This window comes from Lissotriton vulgaris, chromosome 9 (assembly GCF_964263255.1).
Source record: "Lissotriton vulgaris chromosome 9, aLisVul1.2, whole genome shotgun sequence".
In the NCBI taxonomy this organism is placed as follows: Eukaryota; Metazoa; Chordata; class Amphibia; order Caudata; family Salamandridae; genus Lissotriton; species Lissotriton vulgaris.
The window spans coordinates 1,114,239,231-1,114,258,167 of record NC_141697.1 but is presented as its reverse complement, the minus strand read 5'-3'; the positions used below and the strand labels follow the sequence as shown (position 1 = coordinate 1,114,258,167).

Genomic DNA, 18,937 nt, shown 5'->3' with positions numbered 1-18,937 from the left:
CCTCTCCAATTTTTCAACTTATCATGGTAAGTAGAAATACTCATCACATATTCCTCCCTGTTCGCCCTTCTATAGTTGCCTGACAGCTCTAGTTGTTTCCTAGCTTCCTGTCTGTACAGGTTGACATCCCACAAAACAACATTGCCACCCTTGTCTGAGGGTTTGATTATGAAGCTTTGATCAGCATTAAGAGTTTTCAAAGCTTCCCTTTGCTGCGGTGTCAAATATATATATACAACAATAATGCAATCAAATCTATGTTGCCAAAATCCTAAAGTACTTATTCTTTAGCTAGTGTCTTCCCATCTATTCTGGGCGGTACACTCAGAGGTAGTCAAAAGTGCATTTTATATAGCTCTCTTGTGTCACAGACAATTTTTTTTATAAATCACTTATTATTAATTTAGTGAAGACTCATCCAAAGTGAATGTCGTCGACGTGGACGCGTTTCAGCCTTTGGATCTTCTCGGCCTCCTCAGAACAAAGGCAAAGGAACAATGCTAAATCAATTCATACAAATATATATTAATTAATGTACAAATCTCGCCTCTATATTGTAAAAAGCATGCTGGTGAACCGTCTAGGTTCCCACCCTGTGATGTAACCGCAGAGCCACCACGTGAATTAGTCAAGGACAAAGTGCTATCAAATAACACACTGTCATTAAAGTGTCACTAAACCCATCACATTGCTTTCCCCTTGACAAACCTGACGGCACAGAGCACTGTATGATCTGATCCCTTCAGGTTGCGGCATTTACGTAAAACTCTTTCACCGCATGCGCGCTAGCACAATTCCGCTCCTGTGCTGAGTTTTTTCCGCACTTTACGTGACGAGCTGGGCTCGTCATCAGCGTGCGAGGAGGCTACGCCATGACGAGCCCAGCTCGTCATGAGCGTGGAAGGGGTTAACGAGAGGAGATATTGTATTGCACTGGAATGTGCTTAAGGACACTCTGCCCACATTGCTTTTTACAGGACAAAGACATGTGTTTCTCATATGAAGCATGAAATCAAAACCAATTCTCTTGTTTTTAAAGCTAGTGTGGCTGTATTTTCCCTGAGGAATGTACCACAGATGTACATGATGCTGATGGTTTACTTAAAGAGTGCATTTAAACAAGCATATTTCTCAAGACATGATTGGGGTTACACACCATTCTGAGGGAAGGTTAACATATTTTGATGTAGTGGGCAGATTTGTTTGAGTTTTAGTTTGATCAGTACATTTGTCAAGTCTGTATGCCTCTTACCAGAGTAATTTCCATTGCCAGCTTCCACTTTCTTTCCTGGCGTTTCACCTTTACGACAACAGCACAGATGAGGCACTGGAGTTCCTTTTGATATGAGAGACAATATTTGACTGTCTCTATTATTAGTAGCATCTGCTTGGTTTACCTATTCCACACTGTGATTGTTCACTTTTTTCTATTGATCTTTCCAAGAACTAATCTAGCTCCTTAATCTACCGCCGACCTTGTCCGGTTGGATGGACCTCTAGCCCAGCAGAAGCTTTATCATCTTATACTGTCAGTTATGCTAATTCTTTTGCTTTAGGTGAGTTTAATATTTACTTTGATGATGCAAACTGTCAGACAGCTAATTCTGTCTTGGCAAGTCTCAAAGTGCTGGGACTTCACTTGATTGTTAAAGACCATACTCCTGTTTCAGGGCACCTTTTGGACCCTGTTTTTACTAATTTAATTAGATCCACGTGGACCCCTTCCCCCTCATTTGGTCACCAACATTTTTGATCTGCTTTCAGATTTTCGGTTGTATCACAGGAAAAAGGCAGTCCACTCAAAAAGCCTGTCTGAGGGAACGGACATAGTTCAGCTAAACTATATTTTTGTAGAAATTCTCTCAATAATGCTCCTAAACTGGAGGGTACCAAGGATGATTGTGTGGAGTTGGTCATCTCTTGGATCCTTGTGAATCTTGATTCTATCCTCCAGATATAGCACTACCACAAAGAGACATCTTGGTCGCCCGCACACTGGTATACTGAAGCAGTCCTAATGCTAAAGAAGGGCTGCAAACGCCTAGAGAATTTGTGGTAGGAACATTATGCACTAGTTAAGAAGTTAGAATTTAAAGAAGCAACCAGTACTTATCATAGCGCTAGTAGATCTTCTTGTGTATCCTACTATGCCAACAAAATTGAGAGAGCTAGCAATTTTTCCAAAGAAGTCTTCCATTTAGTTAAATCTATCTTAACCCCCTCCCTTACCCCATATAGGAATCTCCATGCATTTCTCTCTCTTAAAAAGACTGCAATGAACAAGCAGAATATTTTTATACTACGGTATCTGATATCAATTCTATTTTGATAATAAAGCTATTGTACAATATGTCACTGCGCTCTTGGAAATTCCATTGAGACATTGACCAATTTTCACCCTCTTGGGTCAGAAACATTTGTTTGCTTTACCTAAAGACATTAAATCGGGTTCCCCTTCTGACTTTTTTCCATCTGATAAGCTTAGCCCTGTGAGTGATGCACTTTCTCCTACCCTCACTGATCTGCTGAATTACTCTTTGGCTCATGGATAGGTACCTATATTATTGAAGCACGCTGTGGTGCTTACTTTGATTAAAACATTTTTTTAAAGCTAACATGGAGCCTACTGATTGGGTCGATTGTTGCCCTATCTCCCTCCTACTATTTTACATGATGGTTCTTGAGAAGCATGTTAACAGTCAGTTTTCTACTTTCATGGATACCCATGAGATACTGCATCGGTCTCATTCTGGGTTCAGTACAGAACACAGAACTGCATCTGCACTGTTAGTTCTTTCTGAAACCTAGAGACATGAATTGGATAGAGGAGGGACAGTTTGTCTGATTTATTGGACCTCATTGCCGCTTTTGATACTGTCTCACTCGCTGTGCTTCTCAAGAGAATAGCAATGGAAGAGTTGCAAGATTGAGCTTTATGCTGGCAGGAATCGTTTCTGTCAGGCTGCACGTTCCAGGTTATTTTTATACCCTTTAAATGAGTAACGTACAGATTGTCTCATGGAGCGCCGCAGTGTTCAGCACTGAGTCCTACACTTTTTAATATTTATGTCTAACCCCTTGCTAAAATAGTGGAAACATTAGGTTTATCCATATATTCGTACGCGTCTGACATTGATTTTGTTTTTGGCGGAGTGGAAGCAACTTAATTGTTTGAAACTGAATGGCAGTAAAAGTGAGATGTTTATTCTAGTCACCCAACCCCACTTGCAGGATCCACACTCTTGGCCATAAATGCTGGGCCTTTGTTCCACTCCCAATGAGTCAATTAAGGACCTGGGTTTCTGGTTAGATAGCAAACTTACTATAGATCAACAGATTACAAAAGTAGCTGCATACTGGTTTGGACTATGAAGATCCTTGAGAAACATTATGTGGTATTTACCTTCTAGTATGCAAAAAAAACGTAGTGCAGCCTTCATAATTTCAAGATGAGACTATGGCAATGTATTAAATTTGGGGGGTCACGCAGTCTCAGCTCAGGCGATTGCCGCCTGTGCAGAATTAGGCAGCTCGTCTGCTGTGCCACATCCCACATTCTGAATCAGCTTAAAACATCTACATAACTTACCCTGGCTCTCAATTGCCAAACATATCAAGTTCAAGATGTTGTGCTACATTTTTAAAGCATGGCATCAATGGACTCTACACATGAATGCGCTCTCATACATGCGTATGTCACCAGGTGAGCATATACTCTGGAAACTCTAATTTAGCCTCTATTTCAAGACTCAAAAGAGCTAGACAGGGTGGCCGTTCCTTTGTTTACTTAGGTTCTAATCTATGGAATAGCTTACCTGTTAAATTGCAATTATGTTTTATTTCGGAAGCTACTTCAAATCTTACTTTTCTGAGCTTGTTTGGGTGTGGTCCTTTCCGCTTTTGCTGGTAAACCCTGCTTGGGTAGCCATGTGCTCTACTAATCTAATTGATTGATGATTGCAAGGTAGCACATTGGTTCTTCATAAAGCTTATAAAGCTTCTTAAGTAAATAAGTCAACATATGTTTGTCCCTGTGTCTACACCAACATCTTAGTGACTCCACTGCCTTCCAACAACTTTGTAATTCCTAATATATTTGTAATCAGCCTCTTTTATACAGCCCAAGCTATACTCCGGTATGCAAGAAAATGTTCCATGATGAATTTCCTGGTATGGTCCTATGTGTTATCTCAGTCACTAAGAAGATAGAGAGGACACGAGAAAGAGAGTAGTTCAGGTTAGCAAAACCACTTATTTCCTGAATCCTTCAGATGTCAAGAGGGCTGTACTCAACCTCCATTTATGTGTTCTCTTTCTTTCTATGTGGACTGCTCAGTCTTTCAAGTCATCAACCTGACTTTTTGTCACCAGAGCACTGACAAATATAAACAGGTTCCAAAATCTTTCTTTTGTTTTAAATGTTTTATGTTACTGTGAATGTGTGCTCACACAGCTAGACTTAAGGCAGCTACTGTGACCTGTCAGCAACACATTCTTCTGAGTGTCATCACCAAAGAAACAAACTTGACTATGTCTGAGGCTTTTTGCATTGGCTATGCATTGGATGCAGACCTAATGCTAATTTGATTTTAAAATGCTAGGGAATATATTTGTCTGAACTTTGAGATTTGTTTGTCTGCTGCCTTCCCTCATTTAAATCTTAATTGGAAATGCTCCTACAAATATAGAGAAAGGAATGCTGAGATGTAGGAGTAGAATCAATGTATTTATTCATAGTGAATTGTGTACTACGAGACCTATTATCCTTTATTCAAAGTGTCTGTATGCATGGTATGAAAAGCAACAAGGAGAAAAGAAGTCAGTGTAAAGTGTGGGGCTTGGGTGTGGCCTTGTATGCATACGGCTTCCAAAGTTTTTTTTAAATGATGTATTGCTGTGCAGAAACCCTTCCTCTATTTTCGTTCACTAGAGAAAAATGTCCCAACAAGTACAAAGGAAGGCCTTTAGGCCCAGGGGTTTAACAGTGTTTAATTATGTTTCCGCTTGCTAGTGCTGAATTGATTGAAACGTTTATGCTTGGACTGACTGATTCACTTATGCGTCTTCTATTGTAATGTGAGTTTGTTTTTGTATTTTTCCTAGGATTTAGAAGAACAGAGTCGCTTGATAGCTGCTTCAAGTCGTCCAAACCAAGGGAGTGGAGAGGGACAGTTTGTAGTGCTTAGCAGTAGTCAATCAGAAGACAGTGACCTGGGTGAAGATGGCAAAAAGAAGAGAGAATCCGAAGCCTGAGTTCACATACTTGAGAAATGCATGAAATCTATTGTCACAGGCTGCAGTGGGAGATGGAATAAAAGGATAGACAATACTCAAGGGACGCAAGGAGAAGTTGATAGTCTACTCTATTTGAAGGTAGACTTTTTAAATGTCCTCAAACTGATATGCTTCGGTTACTTGGGATGATTTAGAAGTATAATTCCTTCCTGCCATCATCTTTTCTTCTCTGTTGGGATCATCAGCAAATGCATGAGAATAACATCAGAACAAGCCACTTGTTGATCTTCAAACTGTCTTACTGGACTCTGGAGCTTGTTGCTGGTGATAAAAAACACTTGAACAGGAGAAAGAAAGAAATCTAAAATATTTTGGGCTACTTAAGGAAGGTTTCTCTGGGACAATAAAGTGGACTAGATATTAAACTACATGCATTTATCAATGCTTCGAGCGCCGTAATACTATCAAAACCTTCAAAATTAGCTGAATCCTCTTCAATGGACTGCATTCTTCTAGTTTTAAACAACCGTTTCACTTTTCACAGCACACAAAGTCGCAGTTGGTCATTGATCGGATCATGCCTAATAAAAGTTTATCATGGTGGTAGCATCTTAGTTTCATAGACAGTTTTGAAATCCAGCTTATTTTAACACGGTTACTTTGTTGAAGTGGAAAAAGTAAAAACAATGTAGCCTAAAGGGTCTTTTTTATTTGCAAATTCAGTTGGGTTTGGTTACATTTTTAAATTGCAGGATGTAATAGTCTTTTGTTTTACCACTTGAATTTGCCTTTGGAATTTTCAGCAAGGGAAGAATGGACAGCGAAAGTAAAAGCTTGTTTTGCTTAATCTTTTTCTTTCAAACACAAACTGGTGAAAGCAATCTATGCAATTTGTTTTCACAAAATGTTTTAGTTGGGGTAGACTTTCAAATGTAATCAACCTACACTAAGCTTATAACTAAATATGTTTATGGCCATGAGAAAACCTGAAGCAGAGTTGTCGAACATTGGCTCACTAGTGTCTAAGCCATTTCAGATTTTCAGGATGACCCATGACTATTTAAATAATTCTTATTTAGATTCATCATACTTACATTTATCACATGTGGGTATCAGGAACATCTGTCAGGGATTAAGCTGTTGTGGACTAGTGATGGATATCTTTGTGCTAAAATATTTTCTAATGTGACTTATTTCTATTTTAACTGAAGCTATTAACTGGTATGAGCTCAGACAATGTGGGTTTAATATGCCTGTGGAGAATGGATTATGCATCCATCGTTATGCCCATAAGACCAATTTTTAAGGTGAATGTAATTATTTTGCACTAATCATTGTAAATAGTGAAGTTTTTAATCAAGTCAGGTTGGAAGACTTTGCATTCAAGTGTCCTATTTTGCCATGCCACATATACTTATTGCACAATATTGGTGTTTCAGTCTAAAGGCTGACAGGAATAAATATTTTATGTTATGCCCAATGTTGTCACAGGAGTAGCGCATTCAGTTATTTTAATCAATGTGGTGTCCCTGTAGGAAATGTATTGTAGCTAGATACCAAGCATTCTATTGTCAGACTGAGATTAACCATAGATGTATAATTTAGAAGTAATGAACTGTTGATCTTGTGAAGTCAGTAACATGGGGTCACCTGCCATTTATTTGAGGGACTTTTTTGCAATTTTGAAATTAGGGATGGTTTGAAAGTACTGAATTATAATTTCTGAATCAAAATACCCTAATAACTTAAGAAACATGGAACACCTGGCTCATCTTACTAATCAACACAACATATTGTTTAATGAGCTAAGAAAATTGTTTGTTTCTAGAGTAATAAAAGAGTATAATGTTTCCAGTGCCAGGTCATGTACCTCAATTGTCTTTTCTATTACTAGGAATTGATAGCTATACAGAGTTGTGGAGGAATGGAAGGACATCACAGCGTAGGATTATAGCAAACTATGTGTGTAGTCTCCAATATTAACACCAAAGGGTCTTTGTGAAAAAGGCTGATCAAAGTTTCGTTATTGTAATTATTATTGCAGTCCTCTAAATCCCTAACCTTTTTCCCTAAATTAATTAGAGCTTTTAAAGTTCAATTAAGTTATGCCATAACAAAATATAAATAATCTTACCACTGTATTTTCAGCTGCACAATTGACAAAGCCTTTCATAAATACAGTTATGGTTTTAGGTCAGCTTGCTAAATTATTTTCAGCATTATGTGGTTCTATTTGCCTAATGGTGTATTTTGTTTATTTTTTTTTAAAAAAAGACATAATGATGTATAATGTTTGTGAAATTAACCTTTTTTGTCCACAATGAACCATGGGAAAACTTTTCTAATTTTGAAACATTGATTAGTCTCAATATACAATGTAGATCGCAAAACATAAGCAAGCAATTCTAGATGTAAACACACTTAATCATTTTACATGGTTGAGCACTGTTATTCTAGGAGATTGAATGTTAGCATTTTATTTCCTTAGTTCATGTAACCACAATCTCTTCAGCCAATTCTGTGCCATTTACATTGTTCCTTTGGATATGTAGCCATCTGTCACTTCACATCAACAGGTATCTTTGTTGGAACTTTTTTCATGCTACATGTTTCTCAACACTTTATTTAGCATTACAGTCTACTTGATCATTCATTATAGGAGGTAGTTAATAATTGTAACCTAAAATGAGGAATGTCATGGATCAGCAATGCAGACCTCTTCAAAGTTCTATAAAATGGTACTTACAAAGTACAGTAAAGAATAGAAATACTCTTCACATTCAGTTAGGAGGTATTACTGATTCTGTGGTCCTCGGGTGATCCATACAACAACAACAATTTTTTATTATTTTTATTTAATTGATAACTTGGGTAAATACAATGTGAATGAAACACATCAGAACAACCTCTGCCTTTATGATAGCAAGGATGTGTAGTTAGGTTTAGTGTTTGCATTCCAAGAGCACTCTTTGGATATGAATTGCAAAGACACACTAAACATTCCAAAGTATTTTCAAGAAATCACTAAATAGAGTTGCACATGTTGATAGTTCATAACATATCCTTTCAGCTCTTTCGTGAGAAAAAAACATTTGTATCCAGTACATTTGTGGTACCATTTCTCTTCTAAATAGATTTGGATGTTATATTTGGCTATAGGAAGAGCTGTGATTTTGTTTGGTTCATTGAACTGATCATATATTGGTAATTTCCCATCCGTGTCTTTTATTTTGTTATAATGTTTCCTTTGCAGTGGTCTGACCCATTGGTTGATTCGTTTTTGTAGTGAAAACCAAAGGAATGGTAGCAGTTTTTCAATAAACGTCTGGCCATGTTCTTTGTTTATTCTTATTTCTGCGTCTTTTTCTCCATTTTCTTTCACAGCTGCCGTTTACAGTTGATTGATATTGTATTGCCTTAGGATGTCTTGTTTATTGCCCTTTAGCAAATACAAAAATACATTTGTGTGAACCATTAAAAGTGTATTCTTCAGCACCCATCTTCTTGCTAAATGCTATTAATCTGAATTTTCAGGACATACTTGTTATTACCTGTTTTTCCAAATTAAGTATTTACCACCAGATCTTACCAATCTTGAAAATGTGCATTCACTACATGTTGTGGGTAATATGTGTGTTTTCTGTTTTACCTACAGTAGTTTCTAATTTTTACATTGGTGCAATTTCAAAGACCTGTTAATCCACACATAACTGAGGTTAGAGTTACAGTTTTGTTGCAATGTAGGCTTTAAGATTGTCATTTGGAATCTTATGCTAGTCTGAACTACACAACACGAATTCTTTCATCTATACCACATTTGTAACCACTCAAATTTCATAGATTTTAATTATTCTAATGGGGTTAAAGAAGTTATTTTAATCAAGCAATTCTAAAACTACCTGTTCAGGTTTTGTGCACATTTAAACTGCAACCTATGGCAAGGGTATGTGTATTTGCTAATACACATTTTCCTGTTGAAGTACCATCATGCTTTAATTACTTTATTTTTCAGAATGTCCTGGGATGAGTGTTTAGCTTTGTATGTCACAAATGAAAACTATTACAATGTGCATTTGAGTGAATTTATAATGTTGCCAATGTTCAAACTGTGTTACTAATGTACTGCAGTGTTTGTTAATGTAAAAGTGCTGTATTCCTCACCCTGTAAAATGCTTTTATTTTTATGCAAAAGTTGCCCGGGAATTGCCTGATGATCACACTTTTAAACTTTCTTACATTTAGATTGGCAGTACTTTGCTACTTGGTGTGTAATAAATATGTTTACAGAGGCTCACTGTTAATATAAAGTCTCTTCGATGATATGGCTATTACTCTACATTCAAATCAACATATGTTATATTAGTTCGTTAGCCGTTAGGATAGATGCTTATGCCTGATCAAGAACCATTACACAAATGAAGTGGTTCAACTTTGTTTTAGACAACAACGTTATAGCTAACCTGTCCAGCCTGGAATGTTATACATTGTAATATTTAGGATCTTCTATTGAATACGTTTCTTTTATGTTCAGGATTTACATCAGGCCGTGCTACATGAGATTTTAGAATTTGGTTTTCTATGATGGTTCCTCCTACACACACATAAAAATTCCTATTTTAACCATTTGAAGCACAATATTTATTTGCAATAGTAATGAACACCAACACATTGTTAACGGGGATATTGTACCAGTGACTTGATTATAAATGTTTTGTTTTTTCGTTTTTGGGACTGTCAACATAAATTGATTCACAGGTGGTCAAGTTGTTCCAGCAACTATGGTGATGACACTTTAGGAAGAAATGCTTAGTAATTCAATTTGTATGTCATTGGTGAGTGACGTGTTATTTAACCAAACATTCACGGTTCTCAGCATGTTTTTAAAATATATGCAGTTTAAGGGTTTTGATTCGTAACTTGGTTGTCAATACTACAGTTTAGTTTAGTTTATCTTTATTCGGTCAAATGACCATTAAAGTGCACAGTAATACATACATTTAAAACATAAAAGGGTTCTTACGGATTACATTAAAACAGCATTGATATGTACAATAGTAAAATATTTTTTTTTTTCTGGAACAGTATCCCCTTAGCAGATAAGCGCTAGGTAACTCATTTCGCACATCAGACCTTCCTATAAGGAGTACATCGGTAAATAACATGTACAATATCATAGGTTCCTTAAAATCAATATGCAGCATATATGCGTCTGCCATGAGATGATATTGGCAATATTCCATCCTGTTCCTTCATGTGTGCAGTGCAAAGCGAACAATTTTGCATCATCAAACCTACAGGGTAATGAATATCAAAATTGTCGTCAGACCATACAGCTAAAACTAAATACAAATATTAAACATTATATCCTCTTACATTCTAACTATGAACCATAAAGTTCTGTGTGTCGCGGGACACTTCCTGTGTAAAATTCCATGGAATGATAATTATTTTAATTTGTTTGTGCTACATTCGCAATTCAGTTGATGATGGAACTTCACGTACAGCCTGGGACATGAGCTTCTGGCACCTAAACCGAAAACTCTGCAAAAGACTGCTCACAGCAAATACAATAGAAGGAGAGGTGTCAGATCTTAGTATCTGAAGATCCACCCTGCATTGCCTGATTCCCAGTCTGCAACAAAAGGGGCGAATCCATTCCTTGCAGGGAAAAGAGTATTCATCAACGTGAAGACTTAAGGCAGCAATCAATTAATATAATCTTTCATTAATATTAATTGGAAAGAGAAAGAACCAAATTGAATACTGGTTTTATCCAAAAATACAAAATATGCTCTTATTAATAATATTTGATACAAAAACAAAGTCCAATAATACTATCTCACTCATGTCATGATGCATACCATCCCACAAATAACTCAATTAAAAAAACATTGTCAAAATGTTGATATTGGACTTGGCTGTCTCTAGTTGGCAGAGGTATACACTTTTGACAAATAGGGGCTCACCTCCTCTAGTCAGGGCAAGGGGATCACACACTTAGATAACCCCTGCTCACCCCCTTGGTAGCTTGGCAAAGCAGACTGGCTTATCTCAGAGGCAGTGCGTTAAGCATTTATGACCACATACAGTAATAAAGTGAATACACTACAAATGGACACGACACAGTAGTATTATAAAAATAAGGATTTCTATATAAGGCTTAGCACAAGACCAAATAACGACAAAAATATACCACAGTCTTAATAAATACTCTTGGAAGGAAAAATAATAGTTCAAGTGTAGTTTCTTCTTAGCACAAAGTCTTTAGTAACAAAAGCAACTCTTCTTCTTTAAATCACAGTTCTTGGCAACAATGTAACCCCCACGGGAGTCACACGACGTCGAGGCAAAGTTAATCCAAAGGTTCGGCGTCGACCGCGAGGAGCGCTACGTTGAGCCTGGAGTCACACGGACCCCCACAACACAGTACCTTGGAAAAGCAAAGCACACAATGATCAGCGGCGTCGATCAAGCTTCTGAGTCGGGGCGATCTGCAGCGGCGTCAACAGATGTCAGGCAGGAGCAGCGCTCACGAGGTGAAGCAGGATACGGCGTCAATGTCGATGATGATGTTGCAAGAGTGAGCAGCGCTCACGGCGTCGAGAGGGCTCGGGTTCGATGCAATCAGCGGTGGCGTCGACACAGGGTCACTTGGAGCTGGAGCCGAACTCGCTACTCACTGGCGTCGCTACTGGCGTTGATCGGGCCCGGCGGCCGGCGTAGAGGAAGCAGGACACTGGAGCCGTTACTCACGATGTCGAGCTGGATTCTGCGGCGTCCATCGGCGTCGAGATTGCTGGATTCTTTCAGAGGTGCTGGATTTTCAGGTCCCAGCAACAAGCCCTTTTAGCAAATAAATGAAGTCCTTTAGCCCTGTGACTGCAACAGGGGGCTGGCACTCTTCCTTGGAGATTTTCTTTAGCAAAGTTTGAGAGTACACACTCAGTTCCTCTCTCCTGGTTCCTTGGCAAAAATAAAGAAGCAACTGCAGGATTCCCCCCAGCAAACAGCACTCTGGCAGAAGGGGTAGGCAAGTCCTTGGATCAGCAGGCTTCTTGTCCTTGGTTCAGGTTTCCTTGTCAGAAGTGATCTAAAGTCTTGGTTCAGGGGTCCTTCTCTTATACCCCTGTTTGGCTTTGATCCCTTTGTCCATGCAGGGGAATTCCCCTCATCCTGGGTTTGTTGTGGGTGTAGCCAGGCAGAGGCACCTGGCCTATTCACTGTGCAGGGCTGGGTCCTCAGACGCCCAGCAGGAGGTGGAGCCAGTATTGTCATTGGCAGGAGCAGAGCTATCAGTCGCCCTGCAGGAGGTGGAGCCAGCATTGTATCAGGCAGGGCAGGCTATCAGGAACTACTCTCCCCCTACTCTCAATGCAAATGCACCACTCACCCCTCACTGACTCATTCAGAACTCTGGAGCCACCCAGCCCCTGTCACACACACACCAAACCAGCAGAAACCAGAAATGGTTAGACAAGAAAATAGTCACTTTCTAAAAGTGCTAATTTCAAACACAGAGTCCAAAAACCATCCACACAAATGGATGCGTTATTAAACCCCGAGTTCAGGGATACCAAACTCGACATTGCACCATGCTCCCCGAGCCAGCTAGGATTATAGCATTAATAATCCTGGCAGCCCACCCATTCTAACTAATGGAGAGCAGGTAACCTCACAATAATGAAAAACGAATATGGCTGTAATTCACTATCAGGACATGCCAACCTAGTCAAGCTTGTCCTACCTTATGCTTACAACGCACCCTGCCCGTGGGCCTACCATAGGGGTGACTAACATGAAGTTAAGGGAAGGTTTAGGGACTGGCAAGTAGGTGTACTTGCGCAGTCAGCGTGACAGTACCAGACTGCACGTAGATCTAGCAATGGCAGACCTTTGGACATACTTTTACTAGGCCGCTCTTGTGGGTGGCACAACATGTGCTGCAAACCCACTAGCAGCATTTGTATTTACAAGCCCTGGCACTCCTGGTGCACTAGACTAGGGACTGACAGTAAACCAAATAAGCCAAACATGGAATTCAATCAATACAGTAATTTTACATAGGGAGCACTTGCACTGTGGCACTGATCAGCAGTGGCACAGTGCCCAAAGCAATATACCAGCAAAAACATCGTAAACAGAGGAGGCAAACAGAAAAAAATGGAGGAGAGACTCCGGCCAATGATGTCAGGTCTAACAGTTGACAATAACTTTGCATGGACACATGGACATAATATATCTATATAAATATATATATATATATATATATATATATATATATATATATATATATATATACACAATTATTAGCTACTTTTTCTTCTCATATGTGTGTATTTTTTCCCACGGATATTAAGGCAAAACACATATGTGCCTTCGTCAGGAGAGGGCCACTGTTAAAACACGATGGATCCTATGTTGTATTGGCAGAAAAAAACGATATCATATCTGTATGCTTGTCAACAGAGACCATAACTGAGGTCAACAACCTCTATTTTCTTATTTTGACATCACTTGATGAATGAAATATTCCCTGGTAAAGAGATAATTGAAATTCTGATGTAGCTGTGGATAGTGGGTTACTCCCTGTTTCAGACAATCTACATCCTAGAGTATTCATTACAGAAAAAAAGGGATGTGTTTCACTGTCTCCAGTGCGTAGCCACAGGCTGGGCATGCAGTTGTAGCTAAGTTTGTTTCCCAGACAGTAAATGACCTTAAAGGTAAGCAACCAAATCTAAAACGCACATAGAGATTTTTCGCATTAGGTGGTGCGATCTGGTCATAAAAAGCTCAAATTCTGCAAAGGGTTTAATGTTTAGTAACTCAGTAGCCAAGCACCCATATGGTCTATTAGTTGCATATCGTTCTTCGACATATGCCCAGTACTTAGCTTTCACAGTGGCAACGTCGCTCTTACTAATGCGTTCCGGGCTATCCCACAGATGAGTCATCGGCAGCAATCTGCACCAGGATTTTATGTCGAAACCAGGGGATCTGTTTGGCATCACTTCAAGATTGCAGTATTGGCCAATCTCTGAAGTGGACCAAATACATAGCCAGTAAGTAAGTGGTTTAATTGCGACCATGTCCCCAATTCACTTCAGCGCAAGGTCAAAGAACAGTGGGGTCAACGGAGGGCTATTTGAAATAGGGATCAGGGCCCTAGCAAAAGTGTTTTTGCTACCTGCTAGTTTATGCAAGTCACCATACCCCCAGAGCTCATCACCGTAAAGTGCAGCATTTTGAGCTTTCATTTTGTAGATCTCCAGGGCAGGAGTAATTGACCTAAACCAATCATTGACTTTTGTCTATTTGGCGATCCCATCTAAGAGTTTCGGATAATCTTACACCCAGATATTCAAATTTAGACAGTCTCTCAAGTGGTTTCCACATTATCTTTACTGTTCTACATTTCCCTTTAGTCATGCCAAATACCATATATGTTGTCTTTTCTGCATTAAATTCCAAGCCCCTGGCCTCACAGAATCCCAGGAATTTATCAATTAACCTCTGGAGTTCCATTGGGGATCTGGATAAAAGGAACGAGTCGCCAGCGAACAGCAGGATCTGTACTTTCCCTCCGTTCAGCATTGTTGTATCGTTTTTACAATCCTGCAGTTCATTGACCACTCCGTTTACATAGAGAGAAAATATTGTGGACGCAAGGACACAGCCTTGGCGTACCCCTCGCCGGATAGGGATTTTAGTGGTTAATTCACCAGATCTCCTCCAGCGGACCTATGCGTAGTTGTCCTTGTGCAACCTTGCAAGCAGAATTACCAAATGTTCCTGGGCTCCTATTTCTTTTTGAACTAGGCAAAGCATTTCCAATGGTACCAAATCAAAGGCGGCACGAAGGTCAGTAAAGGCCACGTACAATTTTTGCTTTTTTCAGTTGCACGTATTTCCAGATCATTAGGATGAGCCTGAACACCTGATTGCATGTACTAGTTTTGGTGCGAAAACATGCAAGGTAGGGCGACACAATCTCATTTTATTTCATCCAATTTAATAAATTATCCAGGACTTGTCTGGAAAAGATTTTTTGCATATTGCTAATCTGCCTCTAGTTCGATGGGATGCAGGTGTCACCTTTCATGTGTATAGTTAATATTTATGCCCCTCTCCAGGTTTCAGGTAATTCTCCCTCCGCGCCCCATTGGAAACTGCATTAGACACAAGATTTAAATAAGGGGCCCAGACAAGTGGTTTATACTAATACAAATCACCCGGTATCCAATCTGGACCGGGACTTTTGCTAGTTTCATCTTCTCTATATATCTGAGAGTGTCATCCAGGCGGAAGAGAAGTCTCTCACTACTGCCCCCCCCCTTATTTCATTGGCTATACAATCAGGCAAGTTATCGTAACCAACCACACAAGGGATTACTTCCTTCTTCTATAGTAAGTGGAAGTGATCGACCCACCCACTTCTCAGACTGGATAAAGTAATCCGGTGTGGTTACCCCTCCTAAGCTACTGTGTGATGCAATGTGCCAGAATTTTCGATTATCGTTACACCTTGCAGCCTTTAGCAGATCCTGCTAATTCTTATCACCCCAGTCATGTTTTGCTTTTTCTAGTGATGTTTTATACCTATTACGTGATTTGGGCGATAACTGTTTTTTTGCCCCCGCAAATTGCTGTTTTTAGCCTGTTTACAATCACAGTTATACCATACACTGTTCTTCCCCACCCTTACTTTCTTCCAAGTGGGTTGTGTTACAGATATTCCTTTCAGCTCCTCAAAAAAACCCTAAATGGGCGGTTAATACTTGGTCAGGCAATATCGTGGCTGCGTCAAGACTGGAGAGATATTGTACAAACAGATCATACATTTTTGCTTGACATCCACTATCATTCTGGATTCTGGGCCACAGAACACTTCTGGTGTTATTAGAAATGAAGGGTTCTTGCTGTATTTTGCAACTTCCCGGCACACATCAATTGTGCCCTCAGATGTCTTGTGATGCTTTGATGAAACACTTTCAGTATATGCCTCACGTCAGTCCACATCCTTTAAATGGGATGGCTGTCTACCCCCAGAAGAGCCCCAGTAATCAGATCACAATCGTAACTTCCATATTTCCTGTTGGGTGGTCAACTTCTAGCATCTAGTGGAACCAAAGTGTCCCCCAGTCTTCCCATCCCTTAGGTTCAGTTCAATGGTATTGTTGGATGAGTGTACTGCCGGACACGTCTGTGCATCAAGGATACAATCTCAAATCGCAGAGCGGCATCCTCTGACGTGCCTAATCCAGTGCGTTACTTTATTAAGGAGGGAATCTTCCGACTCCTACTTCTCATTGGTGGGTTGGGGTTTCAGAACATTTACCATAAAAATTCTGCTCACAGCAGGGTCATGTGATAGTAGATCCTTTCTATTTTGATTAGAGCTAGACCTATACCACCCCACTACAGCCCCGGCAGATCTCCTTAACCCTCCATCACAGGAAGTGAGCTATTTGTCCGCCCCAGCTTTGGTGAGCAAGAATCGCTTTAGTCAATCACCTAGTGATTCTCAAGTTGCTAGGACTGCTCTCACTGGGTTCACGACCAGAGTCCTTAATATTAGAAGTGGGCTGTCGATTGTTGGTCACAGGTATGCTAAGTAGGGGGGAAAGAAAGTGGTGGTGCTGCCATTTGCCCAGTAGCTTGCATTAAAGTTGCCCCTGGATTCATGTTTTTGGGCGATGGAGTTTCTTAACTGTTAGTATTAAGGTGTTCCAGCGCGACGGGCAGCTGTGACCTGACCTGACCCTGGTCGGTGCCCGGTCTCCCTACCTGCTCGCTACCAGTGCTTGTTTTTGTTTCGTTCTCGCCGTCTTTTCTCGCTCCCTGCCGCTGCTTCCCTTTGGCCCGCCCCCCCTTTTGCCTTCTGTACCCCGATCCCCTCCCCGCGCCACCCCGCTCCCGCCTCCCAGCTGCTCCTCCCTCCCTCCGGATACTTAAGGTGTTCCAGCGCGACGGGGAGCTGTGACCTGACCCTGGTCGGTGACGGTCGCTCCACTCGCTGCGCGGCTCTCCGTGAGTGTGCCCGGTCTCCCTACCTGCCTCTACCTGCTCGCTACCAGTGCTTGTTTTTGTTTCATTCTCGCCGTCTTTTCTCGCCCTCCCCGCTCCCTGTCGCTGCTCCCCTGCGGCCCGCCCCCCCTTTTGCCTTCTGTACGCCGATCCCCTCCCCGTGCCACCCCGATCCCGCCTCCCAGCTGCTCCTTCCTCCCTCCGGATACTTAAGGTGTTCCAGCGCGACGTGTCTCGCGTTTCCACTTCTCTTTCTTACGCGCGCTGGCATTTGTCTATCTTACAGACATCAAAGGTTGCTGCTCCCCGTCCGCCCCCCCAGCAATGCCGAGAGCTTGTTGTTTTGTATTCTCTTTAACTGCCTCATGTTTTCGTCACGGTAAATGGAAAATATCTGCCGAGTAACCTTTTCAGTTTAGATTTTGCCTTGTGGGCATCTTGAAATGTCCGTGGACATTTTCCTTACGTCCAATTCCAAATTTGCCCGCACTCCAGAAATTCTATTTATCTTTGGTAAACACGGCGGACAGCAGGGTTCTGCTCAACCCTACTATGGGACGAGAAGGGTTCGAAGCTGCAGCAGGACTGTGTCAGAAGTAAACTGTATGTGAATTCACCTCACAGAATGAAACTTTCCTTTACGTTAATGACCATCGTGTTTTTACCCTCAAATGTACATACGGAATACTGACACGTTAAGTGACCATGCATCCTTGCGCCAGGCTGCTTTCCAAGTGTCATTCCCTGCTCTGCTCTTGCTACCAAGTATTTCTAATTTAACATTAAAATAAATATTTTGGGGGTACGCTTTTAATTCACCCTCCTGATAATTCAACACAACCATCATATTTTCCAATGCCCCATGCTTAACAAATATTACCTTACAATTCCTTATCCTGTATTAGGTTACTATGATCTTAACGTGCCGCTGTGCTTTTGTTGGAAATGCTTGCTTATTTTGCTGCAAAATGCTTTAATTTTTGTCAACATTTTTACTACAAATTGCGTTGCGTTTGGCGATTATTCCAACATTTATGATTTTGTACATTTTATAGCTTCAGTAAGTTAATTTCAAAAACTTTATTTTATGTAGTAGACTTGTGCAAGCAAATAATTTTTTCCCTAAGCGTCGGAAATGGGGAAACACATGTGTATTTTTTGTCTGCGCAGAATGTTTAGTATGGCCGAGGAAACCTGACAGGTTTGAAAATCGTGATTTGCATGCTCTTGGTGCCGGTCTGGCGTTCGTTGCTTCAAATAAATGATTTCCTGGCAGCTTTCCGACTCCTAGTGAGTGCAGCAGGGATCTGTTGTGAGCAGTTAATTGATTTGTATCCAGTGACCACTTCAAATCATCGCTGCTTGTCTTCCTGATAACTGGAAATCAGTGGTAATGATGAACCATGTAGTGTCGGTATAGCGCTAGCCTGCTGTAGGCGCTAGGTTTCTTAGCCTAATTAATCCCAAGTGTTTTTATTAGTACAAAGCTGGCGGCACTCAATTTACCCATTTCAGAAGAATGAAAGGCAGCGTCGGCCCTACATTGTGAGTTAATTTTAGTAACTTTATTTTATGCAGTGGACTTGTGCAAGCAGATTCTTTTTTCCCCCTAAGCGCCTGAGATGCGGAAACAGATTTGAAAGTAGTTATAGGCACGCTCATGGTGCCTGTCTGG

General features: G+C 40.5%; 1 protein-coding gene across 2 annotated transcripts in view; it reads left to right on the top strand.

Moving 5' to 3' along the window:
• The window catches only part of APPL1 (adaptor protein, phosphotyrosine interacting with PH domain and leucine zipper 1), a 249,693-nt gene extending 241,122 nt beyond the window's left edge, over positions 1-8,571 (top strand). For both annotated transcript variants that reach the window (XM_086939118.1, XM_086939119.1), the window contains one exon: positions 5,104-8,571. In XM_086939118.1, coding sequence (XP_086795244.1) covers positions 5,104-5,253 — 150 coding nt within the window. In that variant the 3' untranslated portion in view covers positions 5,254-8,571. The remainder of the gene's footprint in view (positions 1-5,103) is intronic.
• The last annotated feature ends 10,366 nt before the right edge of the window (positions 8,572-18,937 follow it).